A 12,367-nucleotide genomic window follows, 5' to 3' on the forward strand; every position below is an offset into this window, starting at 1 on the left:
CGCCTCATTGTGGACTCGAGGCGCTGTTGATGCCTCTCGGATCACTCAGAGGCTGAAATCTCACGCCTCTTAAGATGAATCCATGAGCTGTAACCTTGGAATTAATTCAGGGCATCACCCTCTCTTGCGGCTTCTCAGCGAGAAGCGCGTTGCATTTGTGCTCCTCTTCATTTAACAGCTGCTGAGATCTTGATGGTATTTTCAGATTTGTGCGCCTTCTGTTTTTGCAGCCGTGATGCAAATGTCTATTTTAGCATTGCATTTACTTTCCTTTTTAGCGGACGTACAAAGTTGCTCATAACGAATGAGTATTAGCACAACACTGAAAAGAAAAAAAATACACATTTAAGTGTCAGTGTGGCACTCATGGTATGTGGAAGAATCTCTGAAAGTTGTAGATTTTGGAGGGGGTTGGACTACAGTGAATCCGAGTAATTGACATCTCCTCTTAAAAATGAATTTCTTTGTAAAAATACAACAGAAGTGCACGTATGTTGTCACTTTGCAAGCTGTAAAAATAGCAAATGCTACTTTCCTTTAAGCTACGTGTTACTTTTTGACAGTGATGCATAAATATATGGACCACAAAATCTCTCTTGCTTGCCATCCACTGACTAGACTGTCTATTGTACCTTCCATTTGAGCTGCACGCAGTTACCAGCAAATCATCTCCATTATTATGCCTATTATTTTAGGACCAAGGAAAATGTTAACACCCTGTGAATGTTTGCTCTTAGAGCGGTTATGATACTGGATGGATGCAAGACGATTTTAAAGAAGTCATTTCATGATGGCTTCGAATGAGCTCTGGCATCACCTGCTCACTTGGGTCACGAGATTCACGCCTGGCCTGGCCCAATACTTTGCTATCAGTTATATAAAATGCATGGTGTACATTGTACGTGCCAACTGTATGCATGATATCCACCCCTGGCTTGTATATTAGAATGCACTAGATGAACAATCAAAAAAACTCACGAGGAAAATAGTGCTTTGTGTTACTCAGTATAATAGATTGTGTGTCCCTGAAAACACCACACACACACACACACACACACACACACACACACACACACACACACACACACACACACACACACACACAGTGTATTGAGACTGCAGGAAGGAGTGACTTTTGACCTCACAGAGTCTGGTTATTGATCACAAACACGCATTACATTACACACACACACACACACACACACACACACACACACACACACACACACACACACACACACCACACACACACACACACACACACACGACTGATTTAGTGATGGCAGGTATTTGATTACCTCTCGTGTGGGGGTGGGCAGTACGATTTGGGCAGTAGAGTTTTCCTGATTGGGTAATAGATCTGTCAGCGATCCCCGGCTGGATTGATAGACCCGAAGATAAGATAATAACTGCTTGTGGGGAATGACAATGTCCTGCCCACACTACTACTTATTGTGTGTGTGTGTGTGTGTGTGTGTGTGTGTGTGTGTGTGTGTGTGTACATATATGTAAGAATGAAAGGAAGAAGAACAAATTAGGAATTGTCTCGTTGGTTTCCCAGACATGTTTTGGCTTGATTGATTTGATGTTCTGTGAATCATTTGGTGGATTGGAATCCTGATAAAATCTAAGCTTTACAATAGTCACAATGTTATTGAATACAACGACTTTGATGGCTATTGTGACATCTGCCACAACCCGAGAATGAATGCACGAGAAATAAAAATGAGAATTAAATGCACGTTTTTAACAACCCACAGCAAAGTGTAGCAATAGAATATGCCAAGGTCAAATGTCTCTTTCTCAACTTGGTGAGTGATCATTCATTCTGTGTGTTTTGCTTTTTGCAATTTTTTTTCAGTGCTTATTCTAAAATAAAAAAAAAAATGATGGCAGGATATCTTGTGGGACCTCAGTGAGGTCAACTCAACTCACAAGAGCTCAGCTCAGCTCAGTTGAGGGAGAACGTAAGAGGGCCTTCTATAAATTTAAAGCAGTAAGACTCAAGCATTGTCACAATTCTTTTTCCAATATGACTAAACTAATAGATATATTATTTTATGACGTTTGAAATGGCTATTCGCATGTGTCATTTTTTTTTGAGGAAAGGAGGAAAACTAGCATCACATGTGTTGGTTCAAATGAATGTGAATGCGCCATAGCTAATTTTGTGTTGACAATTTCTGGGTCTCTTGAATGGATAGCACCTTTTTTTTTTCTTTTCCTCAAACCCATGGGACTCTACCCACTTATTTATATAACAACGTGTTCATTAGATGTAAAAGCATTGTCGAATATCCAACAACGTGACGACTGCCATCTGTTCGTGAAACAACAACTGAACTGTTGGTCAACTGATAGAGAACAGCACAATGAGGGAAAGTTGCATCTTATGTCTCTCTTTTTTTCACATGAAAGTAGTTCATAAAAAAAAAAAGAAGTCTCTTTAGCCACCTTCAGGGGTTAATAAAGTGCGTCTATTGGAAAGGATATAAGTCTTTATCTCTTCCAGGCATGCGGTTGCAGCCGCTGTTGTGTTGTTGATGAGCTGACAAGTAGCTGAGAGTTTGATTGAACTTCTTGATAGGAGTTCCAGGGCAGATTGTAAATAATCTGCCGGCTCTGAGGAAAGACATAAATAAATGGACTTTGAGTGCTTGAGGGAACGCATCCCCCCACCCTCCTATTTTGATTTGATTCATACATTATGCAAACCTATCTGCAGCTGTTCACCAGTAATAATTTGGGGATATGCAGGACGAGCACCTTTCTGATTTATTTGACTGCTCATGCCACAAAATTCGATCGTCTGAATACAACACAATATAGCAGCCATATTTGATCCTCATTTTGAATGTTAAATGTTTATATCCGTCACGTCTAGATTTGTCACCTAAATCAAATTTTTCCTCATTTCTTACCTGCGATTGTGCGCGATATTATTCCCATCCGTTTTGCTGCCGCCCCCCACCCCTAGACTCGGTGTTGTCATGTATTTTTCATGTGCTACATTCATGTCTCCTTACATGGAATTCAAAGCACTTTGCAGTCGTGTCTTTCTCGCTCGCACAAATTAACACTCACGGTCGAATGAATGAGGGCTTCTGTGCCATTGTGCTTGTTGTTTGTTGCACAGTGCAGTGCAAGCTATTGTAAAGAACATTTGGGGATTGACTTTCCCTTTAAGAAGGTATGTAAGGAAGCAAACTTTTTTTTTTTGGCCTCATGGTGTGAGAAATACACAAACATGAATCAGAGAAGCACAGGGGAGGAATGAAGATACTATTTATAGCATCAAAGATGCTCCATTGGCAGGAGAGGCAGCCATGGGACAGTTCTGTCTGTACAAGAACGTGTGAAGTGCAAATGAGAAACGGAAAAAGACTTGTGGACATTTCTCTCCTATATAATTATCTCACATTGAATGTATAGCCTACAGAATACACTTCCTTTGTCACAAAAAGCTTTTCTTATTTTTAAACAGCCCAAAATGTTTTTTTGTTAATTTAGCTATGGGTGGCTTTACACAGAATGTATTTTCGGGGGGAGAGATCAAACACATCGCAGTCAACAGGTGCACGGAGAGCTGAACAAAAGACTTCATCAAGAAAATCGACACACTGAATGTGAAGGAATTTGAATCAAGCAACCAATATGATGACATCACCTTGAAATCATTCAATAAAAAAAAAAAAAAAAAACGTTTGGTAATGAAGTGCTGCCTCCGTGAGGGAAAATAGCCTCCACTCTGTCTTTATGGGGCCGGCGTTGGCTTTGCAGTTAGTTGGAATGGAATGTCCAACTACCTTTACTCAGTCGTCATGGTTACGGATGGTGTACTTAGCATCGGCCCAGCAACATGTGAGGCTGGATCACTCGTATGAGGCAGGGCCACCCTCTCAGACAAGCTACTTGAGCACCACAAGAAATAGTGAATTAAGAGTGATATAATTGCTGATCACTGAGGTATGCTGGCGGAAGCGTGGCAGAGTCACAGAGATGTCATTTAGCCACCTGGGGACCTTTTTTAAATCGTGAAATAAATGCAGAATGTCTCCTTAAAAAAAGAGGGAGAAAGAAGAAGAAGAAAAAAAAGAAACAGCAGGAAGCTCCGTCATTGTGGCAGTTTATCTTCATATCCAGAAGATTTAAGATTTCAGAGATAAGGAGCTGTTGAATGCGACATTTCCACACACTGGTTTTTTTACAGCCAGTCCGGGCCCACTTTCACAAGGAGCTAAGCGACGTTTTGACAAAGTCGTTGCAGCTTGGCTGAGCGCGCAGGACAAAGCTGATGAATCGTGACAGCGCCTGTAGGCTCCCCGGTTTGATGAACTCGCCTCCGGGACGACTGTCTGATCACCTTTCAGCCCCGACGGTTTAAAGAAAAAAAGGGCTCTTGGTTTTAAGCCTCATGATGTCTCGAAGGTTAGTTGAAGGGTAGAAGAAATATGTCAATACTCACTACGGTGAAGTGTGACTGTGCCACGTTTGTGACTTGATCAGAGCCCGGAGGCTGCTCTCGTTTTGAAGCTATTATTGAAGTTAGTGTGAGCTCACTCATGGTTAGTGGACCCTCACCACAAATTCTCTGATTGAACTAATTTGTCACACACCCTCCAGTCAAAGCATACTGTTCAACTGTTAAATTGGCATTTTGACTTGAACTTTTTCGCTCATCGGCCACTGTGTCAAGTGGCGTCTTAAGTCAACTACTCGGCGATTCCACTTGCCACAATTTGAATGTTAGATAAGAGGGTTTATGTGCAACCAACTTCTATATTCAGCGAAAGTGAAATCTTGATATTATTTGCTATCCCTTTAATTCGCTCAGCACATGTTACTCATTTCTCTGTGAGCTGGGTTTCTCTTCGAGTGTGACTGTTGTCATTTGCTGGCTTTTCAGCGAATGTTGACGCATCAGGGGGTGAAAGAGTAGCAGTGCCTCTGATTGGTTGTGAAGTCACTCATTGTATGTCCTGTGCATGCTAAGCATCTTTTTTTGGTTTTGTCTTTAGTTTGATTTAAAAGATTGAACAGGGCAAATTAAGATTATTTGGCCAAAATACTAAACAGCTTCTGAAAGTTGAGAATGGCAAGGCATATTAGAAGCATAGGTGACATGCTTTTGTTTTGTTCTTTCAAGTATAAGTTTTTTTTTGTCTTATGATCTGTGGATTTAGAAATTAATTAGATACGTTCAAAGGAGATTTCAGATTACCGTATTTTCCGCAGTATAAGGTGTTTTGGAGTATAAGGCGCACCTTTTATGAATGGCCTATTTTAAAACTGTTTTCATATATAGGGCGCATCGCATTATAAGGTGCATAGAATAGAAGCTACAATAGTGGTTGCGGGTGCGTTATGCATCCACTAGATGGAGCTATGCTAAAGGGAATATAATAGAATACAATACAAGACAGCTTCATTTATATAGAGCCTTCACAACCGCTGCAGCTGTAACAAAGCGTTTTACAGAACATTTTAAATACTGCGTCCACGAATTCAGAATATTGATCCATATATAAGGCGCATTGGATGATAAGGCGCTCTGTCGGCTTTTAAGAAAGTGGAATGCTTTTAGGTGTGCCTTATCGTGTGGAAAATATGGTAATATTACATTTTTGGATGTACATACTAAGAAAAAATGGCTTTTAAGAAAGTGGAATGCTTTTAGGTGCACCTTATAGTGCGGAAAATATGTAAATATTACATTTTTGGATGTACATACTAAGAAAAAAAAACGACGAAAAATGCTGCTTGTTTTCCAACTGTGAAGTCATTTTGACGGAGGACATTAATATATTAATACATATTTTTATTCATACATTCAAATGAGTAACTAAAGCATTTGGTTGCATCTGAAGTAGGAGGAGCAGAGTTTTCCCAAAGCACGAGAGGCACTCCTACTCATATTGCTACTGTACCTGCCATAATATTAAGAGACAGTGAGCCACAAGAGGCCGATTACACTGTTGAAATGCGCAGAGACAGATCGAGCGAACGTCTAGCAGCAGCATTTTCGAAGAATTTGCGGAGTGCAATTCAATTGACGTGTCATTTGGGGCCAATGCTTGCTGTTTTAGTGAACTGGGAGAAAAAGGTCACAGCTGAAGCGCTCTTGATCCGTGAACAAGCTCTGCATTGCCAGCCACCTTGCAACTGAAATGACAAAATCTAATAATCTGCCACGCCATTTGTCCAGGTGTGACAATTACTGTAGTGTGTGTGACCTGGCCAGATGTTTTGTAGTTGCGGGTGTCGGCGACGCTGACATCAGCAGACGTTTTGTATCCTCGATGCTTTGTCTCACTGAGTGAAGCATCGGGACGGATGTGAGAGCGACGGTCAGGTTGCCGCCATCCAGTGTCATCGTGACGTTGTTGGATTTAGTGTTGCAATGAGATGGGACAAGCATTTAGGGACTGATTAAGCCTCATCATCATCACTGTCTCGCCTGCATCTAATGACTCAATGGGATGGGGTGGGGGGGGGTTGCGGTTCGCTATTGTTTGTCGAACTGCGACCAAAATGGTGTTCAACAACACAAAAAAGGCTCTTGTACAATTTTTGTTCCGTTATTAGTGGCAAGAAGTCATTTTTAAGTGATTCTCGGCAGAAAGCCGCTGTCAAGAAAAATAAAACATGAAGTTAGGAAAAGCAGAATTAGGAACGCTTCCCTCTTGCTTTCCTTTCTAAGTAGGCTAACAACAAACCTCAAGCTCCAAAAAGAAGCTCATACCAAGAAAAAAAATATATAACTCTCTGACAAGCATCCAAGAGTGATTACATAATGTCTTTGGCTGCAGGATTTAAATGAAACAATGCTGGGATGACACTTTTCAGTATATGTCCCGCTCTTATTGGTGTGTTTTGTTTCTTTTTTTCTACATACTGTTACACTTTGCTATGGGACATTGCTCTGGGCTATCTGGAGCCCTTACAATGCCATTTTGCGACAGATTTCAAGTCAAACCTCCAGCTCACTCAGTTGAATTCTTCTTTTTAGGGTGGGGGTGTTCATTCTAGTGAGAGGTGGTCCAAGTTGATGACCTTGGGTCAACTAAAGCACGATTGCAAGACGACATCTTGCAGCTGTCCGGGAAGCTCTTGAGAGTCCCCAGAAGGAAATTAATTCAGTTGAAAGGACATTTGAGCTGCTCTGTTTGTTCTTTTGTGCCACTGAGACAGAGGAGAAGCAGCTCAAATGTTAGCGCACAGATGTTTGGGTCGGCCTTTTATGATGGTTTCAAGGTCACCGACGTGACTGAGAACACTTCTTGTCATTTTTATTGTGACGAATGATTTGAAACTCATTCAAAGAAACACTCAATACAACCACTTGCTAATGTCCGTCCAGCGACAGTGTCAGCTCCAGATAGCTTTCTAATTGGTTGTCCTTTCATTTCACATCAAAAATCTTTTTTTTTTTTTAAATATACACAAATACACACACAGACGAGATGACACGATAATCGAGCTGGTGGTTCATACACACAAAAAAGTGTGGGTACTTCAGTTGTTTGACTGTTGATACACGCACACACACACATATATATGTATATATATGTGTATAATTTTTTTTTTTTTCGAATAAGTTCCCACACCAGGTTAATTGTCGTGTCATCCCGTGTCATCGTCACCGGCTTCATCACCGCCTTCATCACCGCCTCTTCTTTTCTCTTTTTGGCCTTTTGGAACCAATCTTACGTTTCTGGGTTGTAATGTTTTCAACAAATGCCTGTATAAATAACTCATTACGAAATTTCTACCTGCTCTATTTTCTTTACATTCTTCACTCTTAATTCTTCTTCATGTCCTTTTTCTATCATACACTGGACTTGCTTTACGAGGGACAGGAGTGTAACTCAAAACGCAAGAGAGAGATAGAACAAGTGAGGGTACTGTGGGCTCGAAGCCGATTTTCTACACTACTCCAACCTAAGCAACTACTCCGAATAAAATTTACCTCCTGGGCAACGTCTGACTTTTCAACAAGCGTCGCAGTGACATGTGATGTCTTTTACAGGGTGAGGTGTTGTGAATCCTGAGAGGAGAGGGCTCCTGAGGGGGAGACAAGATGGCATCCAACCACATCCTACGAAGCTACTCCATCATTCCGTGTTTCATCTTTGTAGAGGTGATAATTTGCAAGAAGCACGACATGTACACAGAGCATGAAAAGCTACACACTGAATGTGAAGGAATTCTAATCTAGACTCAGGAGATGCATGCGTATGGGAGAATTATTTAACCACTCGCAAAATGACCTTGTCCGGTAAATTTTAAACGGCTAAGTGGAGCATGAAGTGTCAGGATGAGTGGAAAACAGAATGCGTGTGCCATCGTCTATATTTAATTACCTTGTAGCGGAGGCTCGGAAATCAGAGGGATGTCTCAAGGCTCCCACAACACTCTCTGCTTCTCTCTCCAGCCCCCACCACCAAATAGTAGTTACATTCTCCTTTCCCCAAGAGAAAGCCTCCATAATTTGGTGTGATATGACTGCGCGATCACTATTTAACCTCATGCATTCTCCTCGACTGACCTCTAAGTTTCGGACAGTCATCCCTACGCATCTCGTGTGTATTTTAAATTCGCAGAGCTCCACCTTGTATTCAGGGCAGCCTTTGCACTTGTTATGTAAGAATCACATGACACTTCTGAATCTCTTTTCGCACCCGCCGGACAACAACCAAAGGACCTGAATAACATGAAAACGCAAAATATGACCCCAAAAATGTGTATGTCATTCTGTGACTATTTTGCAAGCAAGACTTCATTTTTGCACAGCATGTTCACACTTAAACATGCATAGAATTGTCATAATTTGTGTTTGTCTCTTTTCTGCGAATGACATTTCCACATCTTACAAAATTGTTGTGAGAACATCCTGGTAACTGATTATGATATTGATACGGCCTGAACACAGACCAGTGGGAAGTGGGATCCCACAAGCGCAGACTCAGGTAAATGACGTAAACACAAAAAAAATGTATTTACAGGAAAGCGAGATACCAACAAAGTAAACAACATAAATCGCTGGCGACAAAAACCAGGAAAAACTAAACATGGAATAAAAAGCGCTAGCAAAAGGCGAGGTCAGACTATCCACGCTCAACGGAATGAAAAGACTTCAATTACACAAGCGAGAAAACCAAAAGAAACGTGACACTCCGACAGGATAAACACGTACACAAAAACCAAAGCTATGACAAGAAAAACAACGATAAACAAGAGATAGGAGTCTAGAAAACGGCATTTGGGAGATCAAGAGCAACAATCTGACAAGGAGGCTTGATTGTGGCAGTCCTTAAATACATAGGTGCTTGATTGCATGACGAGAGACAGGTGCGCAGGTGAAGGGTCACGCCCAACTCCCCAGCTGTCTGTGTCTTGTCTGTGATATATTATTTGGACTATTTTGCAATGAGTCACGTTGACCCTTGAACATTTTTGGTCTACCAAAGAAACAAAGTGGGGAGTTCATGAGGTTTTTTTTTTTGTTTTGTTTTTCTCCCTCATAAATTGTACTTTATTCATTCTCTGTGGGTCATTTTGACCTTGAAAATATATATAACCCTTTCATACACTCTCTAACCCACAGGTGTCAAAGTCAAGGCCCCGGGGGCCAGATCTGGCCCGCCACATCATTTTATGTGGCCCGCGAAAGCAAATCAAGCATGTCAAGTTCAATGATGCTTGCTAAAGTCCGAAACAAAATTTCAAATTGTCATATGTAATCCACATTATTCTTGACTTCTCATTTTAAAACTAGTAATCCATCAATTTGTTGTGCGCTGTGTATGTAATATGGGGAGGTGATTAAACACTAATATGGTCTCCGAAAATTCATAACGGCTCACCAAGGGAAACCATAACTACAATATGGCCCGTGACAAAATATGAGTTTGACACCCCTGCTCTAACCTGATAACATGATAAACTGTCCCTCAAAGGGTTCATATCACATTATACTGTATGTCGTGTAATCTAACTATAATCACCTTCCTGCGATATTGCTCTGTTCAAATTAACCCAAGGATGAAAATCTTATATTTGATGCGATTGAAAATGTGCTGGCGGCCCGGCAGTCCAGTGGTTAGCACGTCGACTTCACAGTGCAGAGGTACCGGGTTCAATTCCAGCTCCGGCCTCACTGTGTGGAGTTTGCATGTTCTCCCCGGGCCTGCGTGGGTTTTCTCCGGGGACTCCGGTTTCCTCCCACATTCCAAAATCATGCATGGTCGGCTGATTGAACACTCTTAAATTGCCCCTCGGTGTGAGTGTGAGCAAGAATGGTTTTTCGTCTCTGTGTGCCCTGCGATTGGCTGACAACCGATTCAGGGTGTCCCCCGCCTACTGCCCGAAGACAGCTGGGATAGGCTCCAGCACCCCCCGTGACCCTAGTGAGGATCAAGCGGTTCGGACAATGAATGAATGAATGAATAATTCCAATGATTAGCTCTGGAACACAACTGCCATGTCGATCCATCATGAACTGATCAGTACTCAACCGGAAAAGCATCGTCGAGCAAGACATCGAAACATAGATATCGAAACTCAACTGTGCTGCATTTGATCACGAAGAGAGGAATCACACAGTAGCTTATGCTGAGACTCCAGCGGTGCCGTCGTTTGAATCCTATTGCTGACGGTCACAATGCAGACAGATTGAGTCAAACCAATGTGTGACATTGCTCCGTTGGCATTCAAAGTGAACACAGATGCATGATAAGCGCTGTTGCCTCTATAAATTGTCATTGTGTTGTCTGTTTCACAGCTTGACTTCATTGTACATCGTGCCTCTTTCGGGTGTCTTGGCTTGAACTCGGTGTGCGGTTTGTGCGGTCATTTGTACATTGCTAATCAACGCTGTGCAATTAGACTCATTGTAGACTATTAGACGACAAAAGAGGGGTCGGTAAGTGACTGTTAATTGTGTTGATGACAACATCCGCGGAGTAATGTAGCGTAGGTGGTCAAGCCTGCCAAAAGCTTCAAATTATTCTGTGTTAAGGCTGAAATAAATCCAAATGCTCAACAGCAGAGTGCTTGTAAAACACACATACCGCTCAGGCCTCTCACGAGTCTTGAAGGATGTCATATATTTCACACATTTCCACCAGTCAAAACAGCTCCCGTGTCTGTAATTAACATGCATGTGATCAGATTTTCTCAAAATATCCCAAAGGAGCAAGAACGATTGTTGTCAGTGAGCTCACGTTTTTCATTGGGCGTACATTCCAGAATCTGCGATAGACAGAGAAATAATTCTACATTTACAAACACATTTAAAATTATGAAATTTATTGAGTGTCTGTTCTTGCAGGAACAAAAGGACGACTCCTGCACAGTTGTCCAGATAAAGCTAAGCGTGATTGTTTGAAGCTGTTTATTAATCACTCCCATTTGAAGTTGGTAACAAAATAGAATTAAACTTTATGGGCTCTGTTTCTATGGCCAGTGCAAATCTAGCACAAGGTGTGGTGTAAATCTGCGCAGGGTTAGGCAACGCTAACATTTTTGGTATTCTTATTATGCAAGCAGGTCGGTGCCATTAAAAAAAATTAAAAAAGGAAAAAGTCATTTTGCGCCGTTGTGGGTGTGAAAACAGGCAACTAGATTTGCCACCAGAAACTGATTTGCTTGCACCCATGCAGGAAGTCAAAGCGTGCAAAGTGCGTCTATCAGGAACTGCATGCAGACCTCCACGGGCAGATCATTTAAAGTTGGCCAGGGCGTCATTGTTATGAATTCGGTACTTGGAGACCGCCTTCCACAATGATAGGATTTGTCTGTGTGTGGATTTTTGCTATTCACAGGCTGGCCTGGTCCCAATCCACTGCGAATAGTTGCGGTCCACTTTATACTAGAGTGTAAAATCACGTAAAAAAAAAATGCTAGTTTTAAAACCTAGCGGCTGTTCATTGTACTGAATAATAAATAAATCAGACATTTTTCTTTCAAGATGTCATGGAGGCAGCAGTTCCGACGTGATCCCGTGTGTATATGTGGCACGTGGACAAATACCTGTCACGTGGAGTGGTGACAACGATCAACAATTGATTTCACCATTTCTACATCAGCTATCAATTCAATCATTTGCCGACAGACTATTGTTCAACGTCAATAGCATACTTCCTTAAATATCGAACAATATTCCTTGATAGCTTGGACTTTATGATCGTTATAATTATTGTTGTTGTTATTGCAATGACAACTGGTCGAGGTCTGACAGGATGTAAAATTATGCGACAAGCAGAAGTTGATTTGGCGCTTCAGCTGCTCCAAGATAATCAAAATATGAGACCTCGGAAGATTGAAAAGATTGAGACAACCCAGCGGGCAGAGCGTGGATGAAATA

The 12,367-nt window shown here is 41.6% G+C and overlaps 1 protein-coding gene across 3 annotated transcripts in view; it reads left to right on the top strand.

The window, feature by feature from the left end:
• The window catches only part of plppr1 (phospholipid phosphatase related 1), a 42,991-nt gene that overhangs the window by 12,650 nt on the left and 17,974 nt on the right, over positions 1 to 12,367 (top strand). For all 3 annotated transcript variants that reach the window (XM_019874083.1, XM_019874082.1, XM_019874084.1), the window contains exon 2: positions 8,030 to 8,140. In XM_019874083.1, coding sequence (XP_019729642.1) covers positions 8,081 to 8,140 — 60 coding nt within the window. In that variant the 5' untranslated portion in view covers positions 8,030 to 8,080. The remainder of the gene's footprint in view (positions 1 to 8,029; positions 8,141 to 12,367) is intronic.

Source organism: Hippocampus comes, unplaced genomic scaffold (genome assembly GCF_001891065.2).
Source record: "Hippocampus comes isolate QL1 unplaced genomic scaffold, H_comes_QL1_v1.1 scaffold101, whole genome shotgun sequence".
Classification (NCBI taxonomy): domain Eukaryota; kingdom Metazoa; phylum Chordata; class Actinopteri; order Syngnathiformes; family Syngnathidae; genus Hippocampus; species Hippocampus comes.